The 18,308-nt window shown below is 44.5% G+C and overlaps 1 protein-coding gene across 1 annotated transcript in view; it reads right to left on the bottom strand.

Moving 5' to 3' along the window:
* The window catches only part of SH3BGRL (SH3 domain binding glutamate rich protein like), a 37,792-nt gene that overhangs the window by 10,921 nt on the left and 8,563 nt on the right, over positions 1-18,308 (bottom strand). Inside the window, exon 2 of the mRNA XM_082488100.1 lies at positions 648-833. Coding sequence (XP_082344226.1) covers positions 648-833 — 186 coding nt within the window. The remainder of the gene's footprint in view (positions 1-647; positions 834-18,308) is intronic.

Genomic DNA, 18,308 nt, shown 5'->3' with positions numbered 1-18,308 from the left:
CCCTCACTACAAGAAGGACATTGAGGTGTTGGAGTGTGTCCAGAGAAGGGCTACAAAGCTGGTGAAGGGTCTGGAGGACAAACCTTATGAGGAACGACTGAGGGATCTGGGGTTGTTTAGCCTGGAGAAGAGGAGGCTGAGGGGAGACCTTATCACCCTCTACAACTACCTGAAAGGAGGTTTTAGAGAGATGGGAGCTGACCTCTTCTCCCTGGTGACAAGTGATAGGACAGGAGGAAACAGGTTCAAGTTATGTCAGGGCAGGTTTAGATTGGATATTAGGAAGCATTTTTTCACTGAAAGGGTTATTAAACATTGGAATAGGCTGCCCAGAGAGGTGGTGGATTCACCATCCCTGGAGGTGTTTAAGAAAAGGGTAGATGAGGTGCTTAGGGACATGGTTTAGAAGTGGTGGTGTTTTTATCAGGGTAGGTTAATGGTTGGACTTGATGATCTTAAAGATCCCTTCCAACCTCACTAATTCTATGATTCTATGCCTAACACCTTCCATGCCCTTCACAGTTTGCACGCTTGAACGTAAAGCTGGCCAAGTCCTTTCTTGCTGATCACAACAGCAAAGCACAGACTACAGCAGCGAGTAAGAGGACTGGGACAAGAAGAGATGGAGACCTGGAGCCATTCCTTACCCCAAGGTACCGGCTGTCATTGAAGAGCCGGGGCGGCAGGGGGTTCCCACTTGCTGGCCGGCTGTCTTCAGGGACGTTCTCACGCATCCATTTCCGATTCTCCTCATTGGCAGCGATATCCTTTTCCTCAAATTCAATTTTGTTGGCTTCCAAGAAACCTAACACATCTTGTTGCTGCTTTTTAATCTGTCACAAAAGAGGGAGGGGTGGAGAGAAAGCAAACAAAATCAGTCAAACCATTTTTTCTGCTGATGATTATGCAATTCCAGGGTTCAATGTAGAAACAAGGGGATGCAAAACAGGTTGAAAATGGAAGCAGTAAGAAAATTCTTAGAATAAAAAAGTATCTTCTAAGGAGTCATATCTGAGCCTCGACTTGGCTCCTATGTAATTGAACAGGATGAAGTCTAAAGACACTGCACCTATACACGTAAGTGTTGTGAACCTTAAAGGTCTCCAACCAAAAGCAAAGGTGCAAGCCATCCTCTTGCAGAGGCTGTGCTGGCCAGGCCTTACAATTAATTTGGAGGAATGTTTTTTTTGAAGTTTGCTGGAGGGACATCTGAGGTACAACCTGCTTCCTTTGTGCCCCTGGAAGCACAGGCTGAACCCACCCTTCCCAGAATCCAGTTTTTGTCCTCTTCATGTAGGCTACACACCTCACTGCAGGGATTTCCCAACAGAGATCTCACAAAGTCATCATTAACAGTAAGATCCTAAAACAATTTTGGCTCACATTTCTTTGGACAGAAAAAACCCTCTCTTCTGCTCTGCTCCACATTTCAGCAGTGGCAGGAATGGTCTCTGAAGAGCCATGACCCTGCATCCCCCGTCCTTGCTCGTCTCAAGGAGAAGTCTCGGGGGGCTGACTGCACAGGCTGGATGAGATCCCACACCTGATGCAGCCCATCCTCTGCGTACTCACACAACACCCAAGTGAAAAGCAGGATCTCTGCAGCAGACTGTGCTGGCTTTTTAGAGGAAAGGTGGTTTTTATTACTGTCATACATGAATTATTGACTTCCTGATACAGAGATCTTCTGCTTATGCTCTGTTCTTCCTCTGCATGACTTTACCACCATAAAGGAAATTATAACCATGCGCATCCTGGCAAACAATAAGAAGTGGGATTTAATGGGAAATTTGTTCTCTTCAAATTATTCCCTTCACTACAAAACCAGTCCAAGGTCTGGCTTTAACCTAATTAGCTCAGTGCAACAAAAGCAGCCCTTCATACAGATGTTGCACTGCTTCTAATTCAGGTCAGACACCAGCTTCCCCGAGCAGCCTCTCCATATACGGCGAAGGGAAAACAGGCAGTTCCCGGCGAGCATCGCCAAGGTCAGGGCACAGCCATCCGAGAGCCAAATATGGTGCCTGCACCCCTGGCTCGCACAGCCCCGCACCCACGGGGCCCGGAGCTGGACCGGGGGCTCAAGGGAGGGTGCGAGGTTTTCATGTAGGAAAAGTGCTGCCCTGGAAGGGTGCGGTTTGGGAGAGCAGAGCCCAGCATCTCCGAAGAGGAGAGCCGTGCCTCGGCAGTCTTTAAGCATCCATTGACTCGTTCTGTAGCAGCCCCTTTGGAGCCATCCGTGCTGGCTGCGCGACAATCCATGACAGGGAACCAGTCCAGGTTAAACTAGATCTTGGGTGGGGTGGTTTGTTTTTAAAAAACCTAGACTGATAGACTTCCCTCTGCATGTAGCTCTACAAAGTGCTAAGGGACCAACCCCACTCTCCCGAAAACATGCTCTCAGCTTCAGCAGGGGAGTTGTCTGCGCAGGGGTGCAAGAGCCAACGTAATTCCTTCTAACTTGTTGGCAGAGGAGCCGGTAAACTTGATTAGCAAGTACCCTTGTACCCTTAAACAGAAGAATATTGCTGGGCATTAGCTAATTTTCATCACAGCTAAAAATACAGAAAAATGGACAAGTTAATACCACCCTGAGGAAATAATTCACGTTACAGAAAAACGTTTCTCAGCAGACTTGAATCTACTGGTAAGAGATTTCTCAGCTTGCCTTTAGTAACAGGGATCACAGCAGGAGGGAGCAGTCAGGGGAAGTTTTTCCCCCTCATGTCATACAGCTCAGAGAATAAAAAGTTACCACTTCCTTTATGAACAATTCTGTAGGACTAAAATAAGGGAAAGGTTTTTGTAATTGTAAACTCCTTTGCCAGTAGTCAGTATCTAAGGCAACCTAGGAATAAATGGATTTTATTTTCTGCAAGCTAGTTACATTTTAATTAACCAGTTTCCACCATTTGTAAATTACAGATCCAGCTAGTTTTCATTAGTCTCAGGTCCTTAACTTGTCCAAAATCTGCTGCTTAGTGAGAAAGCACTTTGAGATGTCCCAGAATTTTTAAGAACAAAAAGAAAACTAAGTTTTTTCCCAATCCACTATTAAACTAGATGCTCTGCCATGTAAAACAAGAGCTCTAAGTTTGACAGTAATTAGCATTTTGATCTCCTGAGAACTCTCTATATTTTTTAAATAATTTTTACTATTAGATTGCCTCCTAGCCATACACACATCCTCACATTCCTCACAGTATCTCAGCTCAGTCTCACAGTGCAACCCCTTCACAGGACGACTACGCACATCCAGTCCTTTAGTCCAGCCTCACCAGACTGGGGGCTGCATGATCTCAGCCATGAAGATGCTTCTTCAACATGAAGAAAATGCTTCTGGCTACCCCATACTGCCATTATTTCATATGATTAACTTAAATGGAGTTTTCCTCTTAGACACACATATGCAAAACATCTCTGTACACTGCCACATTGCCTGTTTTGCTCTATTTTCACTCATTCTCCCAGCTTCATGGAGCAAGGACAGTCTCTGGATTGTTTTTTCAGCTACAGGTAGCACAACTGGATCCCAAGTTCACAACCACAGCTATGAAGGGCTATCACAGTAGATCACCCTCTTTGCTTGTTTATGAAGAGCTAGCAAAGCTGGAAATATATTTTTTCTGCTGGAAAAGGCACCATGTGGATGGCAAGCACAGCAGTCTGGTCTCTGTGCTGCTCTCAGTCCATCTGTGATCAAAGGAGGCAATTCTCTAAAGAACTGTAAAGAAAACCAAGGAGCTGGGGTTGATGCACAAGTAATATTAGTCTGAAACCCCAGTTTTCTGGCCAAATTGAAAAAAAAAAAAAAGTTGGAGGATTAAGAGGCGACGTCTTCCTCCCAGCTCTTCACACACGCCTTCTGACCACGGTGCCAAGCACTTACACAAGAGCATTAAATGCTCCAGAGAAACATGGCACCAACAGCTGGGCAGAATAGACACCGAGCTGCCAGATCACATTATTTTACGGGATTTTATTTAGAAAACTTCTATTAATCTCAGGCACTGGAATACCAAGAGAAGTGCCTAAAATAGAGCAAGAGATGCCTGCTGCCGCTTCAGGGTATTTTGTCTTACTCGAAAGGGCATACGCTCTCCTCAGGACAAGAGCCTGGAAGACGGTTCCTGCTGCCCATGTTTGGGAAGGAGCGAGGAGCCTTTCTTCAGGATGTGCCTGTCAACACACAGCACTCGCTTCCCAAAAAAACCTCTCCCAGTTGCCTAACCGTGCATTGACACCAGCCAGTGCCTTTCCAGATACCGCACCTCATCCTACGCAAACAACTGTCATGTCTAAAGTTATTTTGGCCTGTTAGCTGCAGCTAACCGCAGTCTGCAAACACAAAAATCCTTGTTTATACTGAGTGCTCCTGACACTTTTTGCAAGGCAGAGAGCGCCAGCGGAGAGCCGGGAACATGCATGCAGTCAGCACAGGAGCCAGGGAGCCGAGAGCAACACCGCTGCAGCAGGGTCCTGGGGTTGGGGACCGGCACTGCAGAGGCAGAAGGACTCATGGATAGACACAGAAGCACAAGAATGACAGAGACATGGACAGGGATGGGCAGACAACTGCAAGGAAGGCAAGAGGCTGCAGGCAGGAGCGGAAGGGACAGAGCAAACTGGATGGATGGAGACGAGGCAAAATCCCAGGGGTGGAGGTGGGATGGAGACAGAGGGACAGGAGATGGTTTGGGGAGCAGCACAAGTCAGTACCGCCAAGAGGAAGGTCTGCATCCTGCTACAGCTCACTGCTGCCCTGCTTGGGCAAACAAGAATGACCTCATGAAAGCCACTTTTGCCCACAGATGCCTTTACCCTCCCACCCCCAGAAACACACACCCGGTTTCTCAGCCTGAACACACTGACTCACGCTTCTCGGGGCATTCTTGGGCAAAAACATCTAAAATTACTCAGGTGAGTGAAAACATACTTTTTGCCGACAGCCCTAAGATAATGTTGAAAGGAAATATTTAACCAAATGAATCTATTTTCACTTGGTTTTGGCGTTCAATGTCTGTTCCAGAGACAGAAGTAGCTTTATAGCAAGTTATTGGAGGCTAAGTGAAGTCTCACCATCAAGCTGTAATCTTCTGCACACAAAATCCACACAAGCAACATTAGAGGCTGATCCTTCCAGCAGACTTTTTTTTAAGTTATCCTTGTGTATAAAGATTCTCTTCCTTTCCAGTTACAAGCCAATCATGAAACAGTTTGTGCACAGAATACCATTACGAAAATTAGTAGTTTAGAATTATGAACAAGTATTGTCCCTCACTTGAATACACATCAGAAGTTAAATTTGCTGTTCTAAGACCTAACTCGCATCAGTGACATCAGGAACGGAAGAGAAACCACGTCAAAGCTGCCAAGAGTCAAGGTGGATGACACTTCCCAACAAATCAGAGTCCATCAAAAATGGAGCTTTAACCCCAAAGCGGGCAGAAAACCTTCCAGAAAATGCTGCAACATTTTAGACTCAGTATTTTTTTTATCCTCAAAATCTTTACTCATTGGAAAAAAAAAATCAACTAAAAGATAATAATCAGAAAGGAGGCAAGGTCGATGCTGCAGGACCTTGTTCCAGCAAGCAGGCGATGCTCCATCCCCAGCTCCAGCCAGGACTGTAAACTGGCTGTCCAACAGCCAGCCTCTCCTAGCACTACCCCGCTGCAAGGAAACAGATGTTTTAAATGCTTTATTGAAATGAACCTCAAAGAAGTTTCTATCTTATTTGGTATACACAGGCATACACATACAAAATAGTCTAGTTTGCCCTGCTGGCTAAGAGGGGGTTTTGTTTAAGTCTTGCTATTTTTTCAGTTTATAAATAAATTCCTTGTTGGACAATAGGCATGTTTTGGAAATCTATTTACAGATCACTGGAACCCAAAGTAAGTTTACAGTTTGAGTGCTGCTGTTTTGATCACACAAACTTCCGGGTGACGATAACACGGCTGCAGCTCTGCCATTCTGGCACTCGGCACAGGGAGTTCTCCACTATTTCTGTGGTCCTGTGTCCTGACCATCACGAAAAAAACACAGATTTCTCCCCCCCGCTCCAAAGATGCGATTAAATGGCTCATACATTGTTGTGAGGATTTAAAAGAACTTTAAAGATATTTCCTATAAAGTTCCCAGACATGGTTATAACTTCGCTTACAGCATCCAGCTCCTGCTGACCATGTGGCCTGAGCTGCCTCTCCCAAGCTCACAGCGAGACCCAGCACCAGGACAGCAGAGAAGCAACACCTGACAACGGATCTAGATCTTGCACGCTTCTCAATTTAGTTTAAAGACAAAACCAGCTTTAAAAGTTTTTTTACCATTTCCAATTCCAGCCATCTGGGTTCTAGATAAGGAAAAGCAACTACATCTTTAAAGCAGCTGCATTTTAAGCCACTGATGATTTTCAATGCACTGTTTCACTGTTAGTAGGGGTAATTCTTTAAATAACAGGGGGTACCTGCTTTGTGCAGAAAGGTGAAAAAGTTCAAATTCCCAGACAATGCTACCATTTGTAGCCAGACTTGTAACCATAAATCTTCAGATGGTTCAGTACCTTCTGAAGATTGATAAACTCAAATTTAAGTGGCGAAGGGGAAAAGTGCAGCGTAAGAAATCTTCAAAGTCCAGCGGCAGCCAGCAGTGCTGTCCTTTTGCTCACTGCAGCAGAGGTGAAAATACCCAGAAAGTGGTTTTCTTTGGAGGAAGCTAGGCAGCACGAGGAATGCTGTGCTGCTGCCAAGACAAATTAACTTGCCGCAGGGCGTCCTGCGGGCTGAGCAGCGCATCGTGCCCCAGCCCACTCCCACCGTGCCCCTGCAAGAAAGCAAACTGGCTGGCTAAAACGGCAGCCAGGCATCGGTCCTGTCCCTGGGGCTTGTGGAGGGGCAGTGCTACACGGCCCAAGAAGTCAACTCGTGAGCCAAAGAGAAATAAAGCTAAATATCTCCATTAGCAGCAGTGTTTATTTTCTATGTTCTAGTGTCAGTGACTTTAGGACTTTACCACTTCTGCTGCTGGCTAACACTATGGCTATTCACTGCCACTTTTTGGAATGAAGAAAAAAAAAAGTGGGTTTTTGGTTTTTGTTTGGTTTTTTTTTTTTTCATTTCTCATCTGATTTCTAAAACGATAATGCCTTCCTCATGTGAGTTGCTAATGCAGAAGCTAATACGTGCAAATTAGCTGCAAAATGCTTATAATTTTGCATCCCAGTACAACATAATTTGTAGGAGTTAAACAGCATGGCAGCTCAGCTATGCATTTAAATGTCACGGATTCCTGACGGCCCCCCTAAGCTTGTTCTCCACCCCCAGGACACTACAGTAGGACTCCCTCCAGAGACAAAACACCTCCGAGCAGGCCTGGTCCTGGCCTCCATCAGAGTTTTCTCTGGTTTTACTGCAATAGTCAAGGAGCCAGTTTTTTGTACTTTTTTTTTTGTTGTTTTTATTCATATGAACAAGACAGATTTCCCTTCCCCGCCCCACCCCCATATTAGCTTAAAATCCAGAGGTGCCAGTTCTGGTGGTACTGGTGGCCATCATCCACTGCAAATGGCAGTCCAAGGGATTCAAAGGGTGGGAAACTTGTAGGCACCTACAGCAATGACCTGCTTGATCAGAGCTTTGCAGGCTGTCTCTGAGGTGCCTCCCAGCAATTCCTGTCGCACTCTTACTTCTCTCTGCCTGGTAGAACATCTACCTATTTTTAGGTCTGGGCAATTATCATTACAGAACTCTAAACCACTTCTTTGTCCTGGCTATTTTAAGATGCGCATTACACATAGTAATATCATCATTCTGTCTCCCAATGCTTGGTTTCTGGTCTGTAAGGAATGAGATTGAGGACAAATACAGCAAAACCACCATGAACTTATATGACCTAAATCAAACACAGGAGGTTGGAAAAGCTCACGCTCTACTTGTGCTGCTTTTCTTGCAGAAATTAGGCACTGTCCAGATGGGTTCCATATGTACTTACTCTCTCCCTCCAGGGCCCTTTGGGAAAGCCAATGGCATATCAACATGTATCCTGTATAGCTGCTACAGCAGCCCTCTCTTGATGCGGTTTGTCCCCAAAAGCTTGGACATGGTTCTTGCCACTGAGCGCCCACCGCCCCCAGGGTGCATCAGCACCACGTGGCAGCCTGGGACCCAGGGCAGGAGGGAATGGGCGCCAGCTCACAGCGAGAGCAGCAACCAGATTCCCATTTCTCACATGCGGTTCTGGAAGACATTTTTTAAAAGCAGGAAAAAGTCCTGGGGTGAAAGGACATGAAACTACCACTCAGAGCGGGGTTGGGGAAAAAAATCAGGCTAGTGAAAGCTTTTTGCAACCTAACCTGGAGGTTGCATCATGTCTGGAAGCATGTGGTTTGCCTGCAATGGGGCATTATCCAGGCATAAGGTACCACATCACAGATCAGATTTTGCAGCACAAGCCGAGAATATAGCTAGAACAAAGGACAAAGCCTGTACTTCCCAAAACAAGACCACAACTTGCTGCAGAAACTGTAGAAAGTTACATAAATGGAAAAGCTGATTCATGAGAACAAAAATAAAAGCTTCTCTTATGGATTATAATGCCATTGTGAGTGCATTCAAAAACCCAGGGCATAAAAGTTTGTTGAACCCCACAGCAACAAAACCCAAGTCAAAAGACCACACACTGCATTCAACAATTCTTTTCCTACCAGAAGAACCAAACATGAAAGTTAATATCACTTCCAAGTAATAAAGTCCTGGAGATCACGATTCTTAACAGAGCCCAGGGCACTTATGGACCAAACTCCCACTCACTTTTACTTACTCTTTGACACAGACTGCAAAGAGAATAAAATCCCCAGTGGGAGTTTGGCTTTTAGTCCCTTTATCTTGTTTCGGAGAGTTCAGCCAGTAACACAGGTCTGGCTCCTCTGGTACAGCCCAGTAAAGCAGCCTGCTGAGCAGGTTCCTAATTGCTATGTCGCTGACTGGCTATTGAAGTTCAAGGAATTAGTAAGAAAAATAAGAAACCTTTTCTCTATTGCTCCAAAAGAAAGAATAAAGTAATATAATAATCATTTGGAAGATACTAATTTAGAAAACTAATCTCAGCCTAATTCTGTTCAAAGGTACCAGAGAACACTAAATACAGGATCTCACGCGTTCACTTACACTGGGAAACAGCATCGCGAGTTGAAGTAACCCATGCAGGCTCACTGTTTCTGAAAGGCCGCTAAACTGCCCGCTCCTTCTTTGTCTTGGTCAGTGCTCAGCACCCAGCTGGATGGTGCCTTGGCACTATGTATGTGTGTACATGTACTGTGCATGTGCATACATGCCTGAACGGTGGGACAGCACACACTGCGTATGCTCAAGGCAAGGACTTCTGCGCCTTGTAAAGTATGATACACATTTAGGAAAGGTAATGGTGTAAATACCACTGATGCCTGGTTTCCATCACCACTGGATGCACGCAGGACAGCGTTGCTTCCCACCCAGGGGAGATCCAGGCAAGTACTCAGTGTCACACCACTTTGGGTAGAGGTGTACATACAGTGCTGTGAACAGCATCCAACATCAGCACAATGGTTGTGGAAAGCAACTGCTCAGAAATAGCTTCCAAAGGCTCTTTACAGTTACGCTACGTGGTGATTTGGGGTATTTGTCACTTGGTACCTACAAAAGTAGACGTCTGCTAGCAAAACTCGAGGCTGGAGTACATTAAACAAGCCCTTAATCATATTGTTGGCATAATCACACGAGCAGTTGACAGAAGCAAATCTGCAAGAAGTTCACCTTTTTTAGTGTTGCATGATACGAACAGCCAAAAAAATTTGGACTTAAATGGTATTGATTCTTTCATTTAAATGTACACAGGATTCAAGTTTAATGTTGCAGCAGGAGTTTTGAATGTCGCTAGTTTTGTATCAGACATGCAATACAGCCAATTCTACCAAAGCTCTATTACAGTCAAATTCTAATAAGAAAGATACTAAAAGGCCATAAATAGGTCAAAACTGACGTGCTGCATTGCACTGAATGTCTGTTTAGCTACTTTCCTCCAGCAGCGGCCAAAAGCAGATTCCTTTACCCATTAGTCAAGTATGAGGACAAGTAACATTTCCTTATTTATATCTTCTCAGCTCCTGGCAAACAGCAGTAGCAGCACTGCCTAATGAAGGCTTGATTACTTTTTAATGTGTTTTAAGTTTACTTTCTATGAAGGCGCCTTGAGGATCAACATATTATCACATCTTAAGTCAAATTCTGCTCTTAAGAAATACTATCCAAGCACTGGGGGAGCGTGGGGGGGAATCCATTCATCCTTTTATACCTGCTTGTCAAGGACTACTGTGGTGCTACCAGGTTTCTAACACAGAACATCTTATAATCAGCAACACCTGAAGACAATGTATAAAAGTACCATTTAATAAACTTCAGATTTTGTTCCAGGACATGAAAATGGTTCTCTGTCAGATGAAAATCCACCTCTTTTCCTACTGAAGCCACCAAATTCAGAAGCAAATCTTTCTCTCTTTTGGCTGCAAGGAAAAGGAGGGTGACATTGCACATTCCCTTTAACTCTCCTCCTTAGTGGCCACTCGCCAATATTTTTTTTCAGTCACTTATTTAGCATTTCCTGGCCTGCCAAGGCTCATGTACCACACTGGCAGCATCCTACTTGTATTGCCCAAGAGTCCAGCTCAGCCACAAGCCTACTAGCAAGATGCACAAAACTCACAAGAGCTGTGCAGATCAGATGCAGCATGCCCTTAGTCAGGATATCTACGTCCTTACCGAAAAAAGAAACTAAACATCCCTCTACTGTATGTTTTAGATGCTTCTATTGGTTCTATAAAGTGCTTAAAAAGAGTCACTATAGCCAAATCAAAGTTATGCAGAAGTCACGATGCCAACTTTATTCTCCATAGCAGCCACTGCCTGTTAAAAGACTAGAAGCACAGAAGTAATACAAAACATTATTTCAAGGCTTTATCACAAATATGGATTAACTCGTTGTGCTACAATAAACAGGCATGTCTCTCGTGTTTCACTTTTCTTAAGGAAAGGTTTTCCCTAGTTACCTGTGGCTCCTCAGCTGTAAACACATTCAGGGTTCATTCTGGAGGAAGGAGCTACATAGTTAAAACTGGGAAGTCCAACGTGAAGCAATTGATTTACTGTTGTGATCTGGTTCAAATAACCAAAGGCACTCACTCCGTGTGTGCTCATCCTTCCTCTATGTTTCTAAGCACTGTGCCCAACACACTGACTTATACTGACCATCAGGTTCTTAACGCTTGTGGGAAAAATAACCACTATACATTACGCAACTCAAAAGTGATCCATTTCTAAATCCAAGGGAAAAAAATAAGGATCTCTGTGCAGTCCATATCACGGTTCTTCGTAACCCGGATTTACTAAACCCTGCGCAACGCTACTTTTCAATCAGCAGGTAAGTGGCACTCCTACAGAAAGCTTTACATCTGGCCAACAATTGATACTAGCGACGTCGTATGTCTGAACAACTCCCACCCACCACCATGCGATTCAGACAAAGATGTCTACACAATATGAACAGTTACCATATATTATCCAGATTTTTAAACTGTGATGCTCTTGGCATGCCAATACCCCTGAGCACATAACTGCACTGGCTGATGTACAGTGCCTGTGGGGACCATCAGTGATCTCTCCACACCCAGATCCCTCTGTACATCAAGAGATCAGCTTTTTGTTTCCTTGGGTTTTTCCCCCCCTTTTTTTAAATTTATGTGAAAAGTGACAGCAATGCCCAATGGGATTATTTGTTTGGATTTCAAAACAAACAATCTCCACACAGCCAGAACTTCCATTTTCAGGGATTTTAATGCAAGATTTTAACATTTAAAATCTCTTTCTATCATCAGCCAAAAAAATAGAGATGTTTGCTTATGGGATGGCAGCAAGCATTTTTACACTGTATTTCTGCGCGCATGAAGCACAAGATCCCCAGCAGCTGGGCAAGGGAGGAGTTAAAACCCAAGAAGTCACAAGAAGGGGCTGGCAGCACCCGAGCTGTTACTTGAAGAGGCACCAAACCTGGCTACGCGCATGCTTTTTGTAGACAACCTAACAGCCTGAACACAGAAAAACAGCAAATGCAAATGAAGCTTCCAACTGCTGAACACTGGGAGAGGTGTTTCAGATCTGGAGAGGTGTCAGACTTACACACTTGTCCTCTTTCAAAAGGAAGGATCTGCCCTTGATTTAAAACAGGGGGGATGCCTAACTCCTGCCTAACTCTCTGCTCAGGCTGTGCTTCAGGCCCCTGCGGCCCCGGGAGGCGGGACAGCAGCACGATTCTGCCCTCTCTTCATGTGATTTCTGCAAACAGCCCCACCAGGAGCCCTGTTTGATTAGGGATGAACTTTGCACTTGAAGCAGCTTCACGTCTCTGGGTACTGCCTGGCAGCAGCTTGAAACTCAGACGCCCAGACCTCTCCAGCATCAAAAGCCAGCCCATCCTCACACATCCTCTCTGCCCAGGCTGCTCCCAGACTTCACCTCCTCCAGCGCTGGGTCCAGGTCTGGTATCCAGGAGGGAATGCCAGGGAAGCATGGCTCATCACTGGGACTATACATTCAACCCGCCTAAATCAGGGTTATGGAAAGCAACTGCCTCCTTCAAGTCCAAAGGCTTGTCTCTCAGCACGTACTCACCCCTTCCTGCACCCGCATATGCCTTGGCATGGCTATGTGGAGGTCTGAGTCACAGAAACTCTTCCAGTCGCACAGCATTATTGTTTTGGGGGGCCTCGACCCAGCTCACCATGCTGCCACACGGATGCCTGTGCCATCACAAGGAAAGGCATAGGGCAGGGAAGGAAACAAGCCAGGGGATGCAGACTGCCTCTTCCAGCAGCAATACCGACTGAAAGCATATTTTAAACCGTGGCCTCAGGCCACTCCTGTCTCAGGCCTTTGCTACATTCAGTAAAAGGAAGGATTTGCAACTGCAAATATTCACATATTAGGATTTTTTCTAGTATCTATCTATTAGCCAAAATAAATCTATCTTGCAAAACGAAGCTTCCAGACCTAAGCCTCCCCTTATCTTGCTTTAGATAAGAACGTAAAGAAACGATGCATTGCAAAGCCATAGCTTTAACCACACACACTGACACTGCCCACAAGCCATCGCAGCACCCAGAACTGTCATAATCAAAAGGAAAATTCCACCATTACAATACAAAATAAATTGACCCTTGGCAATTTTCTAAGACAGTTTTGTGGCATTTGACTTTTATAAGCCTGAAAACTGCTCATCTGGTCCAAAACCAACAGGGAGACAGCCTCCTACTGCGGGAATACAGGCTCCATTATCTCGGTTATCCGTTAACAAAGCATAAGCAGCAGCAGAATATGAACTCCTCATTTATTACGCACAGTTGTTTTCTGCAGCAGACTTGGAGCTTGGCAGGCTATATTTCCGTGGACTCTACGGTGTGCCTAGTCACAGCATCCAAACTTTGCACAGGGTTAAATAAAAGAAAAAACAGATCTGCTCCTCCCCAAAAAAGTCTAAAACTAACATAAGTCCCCAACATCACAAACATGAGAGTGCCAGGAAAAGCAGACAAAGGAACCAAACACACTGCATTATCCTGCAGCAATCACCAGGCTTCCAAGACTACCAGGAGAAGGAAGCGCAAACCCCAGCGCCTGCTTAATAAAAACTGCCCCAGGGTCTGGAATGAACTTGTGGTGTATCAGCCAGAGCATCTCCAGCAACTCCACTTATCTGACCAAGGTTTATGGTAAGCAGAAAAGCAGAAATCTAGCAACAAACCTGTTGTCACAGCTTCTGAATTTTGCCTCATTAATCAGTACTGACGTTCACAGAGTTAGTTGTCTGGCACAACTCCGGCAGAACAGCACAGAACTGCAAGCTTCAAGAAACCTTGTGTAATGTTCCCACTTGCACACTGACAAAGCCTTTTGGGTTAGTGCCAGTACTAAGTGCCTGTGCCTGGTCCATCCCTGCAGGGAGGAGATGCCATCCTGCCACCAGCAGACCTGGGAGCAGTGCCACAGCCACCCGCTCCCCAGCCACCAGCCGGGCTCTCTGTCACCACTTCATGTCCCCTTTTCCAGGCAGTGTCAGCCGGGTTAGCCACAACTAAAAAGTGAAAGTTGTTTGTGCTCAGTCCTTCCTTTGGCCTTAGGATGCTCTGTGGGCAACTCAGAGAGGACCGGGGCACTGGGCAGCCTCCAGAACCAGCCTCTTCTCCTGGCACGACTGTTCAGCGTATTGCGGGTGTCTCTACAGTCTCAGCATCTCACCTTAGTCTCTCTGCTATGCCCTCTTACCTGAGGCATGAAACAGTCTCGGGAAACGGGAGCTTTTGCTGTGTGAAAGAAAAAAAAGTTCTTACGTCTAAGCTACCTCTGTAACAGACTCCTTGAATGCATCTGATGCACCCTTTGCCTCTCAGAGCTTCCTTTCCTAAGCTGTTAGTCAGTAGGAATAATTATTTTTCCAAACCACTGCTTATTTACTTTCTTATTTGGGTTAAGGATCATTTCTGGCTGTTTCTACAAACAGTATCAAAGACAATGCAGCACAGCCTCACAGACAGGCTTTACACACTGACCATAATGCAACTTAACATACAGAAGACTAATCTCCAACAAGATAATCAGGCTCAGTATCACATGAGTCACAGAAAACTCTCTGGAACATAAATTTCTAGATACTCAAAAGTTCTCGATGTGGCTGAGAAAAATAGGGGAAAAGGCACTGAGGGTGCCACAGAAAACCTGACTACTTGCTCTAGAAACTTTCAAAAGGGCTTCAGCCTTGAAAGTCTGGATCTCACCACCATTGTCAGGTTCTGGGTCTGTTTTTTTCAGCCAGTCTCTCTCTGAAAGCCAGAATTATTCCCCCTTTATCTTCATTTTCATAGAGTGCTACTAAGACAGGTCTTAGTAGTAGTCCATGTAATGTTGGCAGCAACTATACCCTATGAAAAGTAGTGGCTGTTGTGCTATGTCAGTTAAAACAGTACGGACCCCACCTCGTTCCACCCTGAAACTCAGTCTCCACAGTCTGCACAGCACTTGGCTAAATTTACCGGAGAAGCAGCCTGAAAAGATGGCCTTAGACCAACACGCACCATAAACAGCAAAGGGCTACAGTTTGGGGTGTTTATTGAAACAGCTGCTAATGTAATTATTTTTCAGGATCTGTGGATTTATGCTGGGGATGAGGAGCCCTGCATGGCAAGGACAGCAGAGAGGAAAAACATTTTTTGTTTTGTTTGTCTGACGAGAGCTGAACTCTGGTTAGGAAAGGAGTTAAACATACAGGCAAGTATTGCACAAGGCTCCTGTGGTTTGCAATAAAAAGAAGGTTTATTTCCTGTATGTTTTAGCACACAGAGGGACTAAATTAACCGACAAGACTAAAAGTTTACAGCATTAATTGTTCTTTCACTGCCTTTATACTGCCAGGCATTTATTATCTTTAAATAAAAAAACACTTTAAGAAGAAATGTAGTATGACCTCAGGGATCCTACGCTAAATCCAGGTACTTCTGTTCTGTATTACTTTCTATCTTCAAAGAACTCATATAACACAGACATTATTCAGCAAAAGAGTCTTTTAGATCACTGCTATTCTAAAACTAAACCAAAGAAATTTTTCATGAGAAGTGTTTTGTTTTTTTTTTTTCCTGAACTAAAATACCTGAATGTCATAATACAAAGGAAGAGGGGATTAAGAGAAAAGCTATGGATTAAATACAAGTTTTTCCCCTCTTTCCAAAAAGTTAGGCTGTATTGAGATAGAACAGCAGGTCAGTACAGCCACACCAAAACATCCCAGAGACAAAAAATTTAGGAGATGATAGTCTGTATTGGCACCAGTTTTCTGACCGGTTAATTTGCCTGGGTAACATTTCAAGGGCGTATCATCCTGCGGGCCCCAGATCCCCTCTTTATTTTAGTGCAGACTTGGACAAAATCTTGTAACTTCAGAAACTATGTCTTTAAAAGGGAAAGAGAGCTCACAAGAATTGGCCACATTGCAGTTTTTAATACTTTCAGTAGCTGAAGCAATACAGGAGTTGCCCAACTTCTGCTTGCAGTAGCCAGGAAGGCCAACTTCCGTGGGTTTGCTCTCAAGAGGACCTCTCAGGAAACATCCTGAAGGCACGCTTTACAGAAATTTAAAAAAATAGACATTTTCCAACACAGTATGGTCCTTCCCATCAACAAGTTATTCTCACCCACTGCATCACTGCAGCCTGAAGGGAAGTGCCACTTTCCACCCTAGACCAAGAGCACTAATCCAGATGCTGCCCACACCTCAGTGACAGGCATGGCCACCAACAGAGCCATGACCTGGAGGCCTCTTTGCAACTCCCCACTGTCTTTTCTAAGTTTTTTAGATCACTCTTGTCACCATGGTATCTGCTTTTTCTTTTTTTTTTTAACCACAAGCTTCCTTCTGCCTCTATGCAAGCTAGCATCTGCATACCAAACTAAGACAAATACACACTGCATTTTATTTTTTAAACGATTAAGTCCCCCAGCTGCTTATTTGCTGTAGGATGGAGTTCTCCAGGCCTGGGCGAGCAGCCAAAATAGCTTCATTCCCCTGATGTTCTTCAGTCTCAGCCTAATACTCGACGGCTGGCAGTGTGAGGTGATGGCTATCCTAACGCCTTCCAAGCTGCTAATTTTGGTCCCAAATCATTATATGGAAGACATAGCTGCCTGTCCAGCTGCTCCTCAGTTTATACAGGTGTAAATTCCTGGAAGGAACGTTCCCCAAGATAGCTTTACAGACCTACTTTGAACTTTTTGCAGCATGCATAACTCAAACCTCAGTCCTCTGCGGGTGGAAGGGAGGCTCTCACAGCTACCTCCTGGTTCATTTTAACGTGGTGAAAGGAAACAGAAATTTAGAAAAAGATTGCTCAAGTACAAAGGTTCCATGGACTTAGCCACCAGAACCATGGGACTTGCTTATCTGCATTACAGGGTGGAAAGGAATTTCCAGTTCTTAATCAGGATTATCAGGTCAGTAACAAGTAAGTTTGCAAACCTGCCCCTTTTTATCTTTTTTTTTTTTACTCACATATATTGTATTTCCTGCCTAGGGGGAAAAAAATCCTACATCTATTATCTATTAAACAGCTTCACTTGAACTTCATTTCTATCCATGTCCACCAAGAAAGTTTTGGGATGTATTTTTAATTCATTCACTGAGTTATTCTTCTCCTCTCCTGTTCTGCCAGTTGCTCTGCAGCTGCTGCTCTGGCCAAGTACATTTGCAACATGTACACAGGAATGATCTTGGATAAGCAGCATTAAGTATTTCCTAAGGAGTAAAATCTTGTCCTGCTGTAGTCCATGGCAAAACTCCCAGTGACATTAGCACAGCCAAAGGTTCATCCCATGAGGTGAATACAGATGTACTGTTTAAACCTGCCTGGAAACTACTACTCTCATAAAAATGTGGTTTTATGTGAAAACTGTTATTATTTTCCCCAGAGGCTGCCTGTGTTCTGTTTACATTCGCCTTTGCCAGTTTATTTTGACCTATGCCTAAGGCAGTAGGGGTTTCTGATACACCTACCTTATTACCTAGGTCTAAACATGATGTATGTCAGCATCTGCCGTTCATGCTGCAAAATCATGTTGGTTTTAGAATCACCTGCTGTCCGTATCACCAAATGCTGATGTTTTGTAGGTAAGAAATGTTGAGATTGTGACCGGTGATGAGACGCATGAAGAACAGCCATGTTCACTCCTGCAAGCTCTCGTTCACATCTCCCTGTGTGCCCAAGAGCCCAGGAAAACAGAATGACATTTTAGCTTTGATTAATGGAAACCTTTCCCCAGATACACCCATGCACAGTGTCCAACTCAAACCTTGGACAGAGAGGCTGTGTGTCACCTGGCAGAGCTTGCTTCATGCTGACTCCTCCAGTTACTAACACCCCAATCCTGATCTGGATCCCACGGTGCATTTCGTTATATGTAAAATAGAAAATCTAATGGCAAGTCTTCCCTATGCAAAGTCTTACTCAACATCCAAACCTTGAGATTTCAGTGTTTAACTCTGAACAGAAAGTTTTGAGCCTGCCAGCAGCTACTCCATAACAAATAGCTTCATACAATATTTCTTACAGCTTTGTCCTCGGCTCCTGAACTGAACTGCAGGTTGTTCAGAAGGAAAAGGAAACCGAGAGCAGAAGTATTATTAACTTCTGCCCCCACCCCCTAAGATTTTTGTTTTCTAAGATACAGGGGACAGATATA

The sequence above is a fragment of the Vanellus vanellus genome (assembly GCF_965231255.1).
Source record: "Vanellus vanellus genome assembly, chromosome: 10".
Lineage (NCBI taxonomy): Eukaryota > Metazoa > Chordata > Aves > Charadriiformes > Charadriidae > Vanellus > Vanellus vanellus.
The sequence above is the reverse complement of the archived record's forward strand: the minus strand, read 5'-3'. Positions and strand labels throughout refer to the sequence as shown.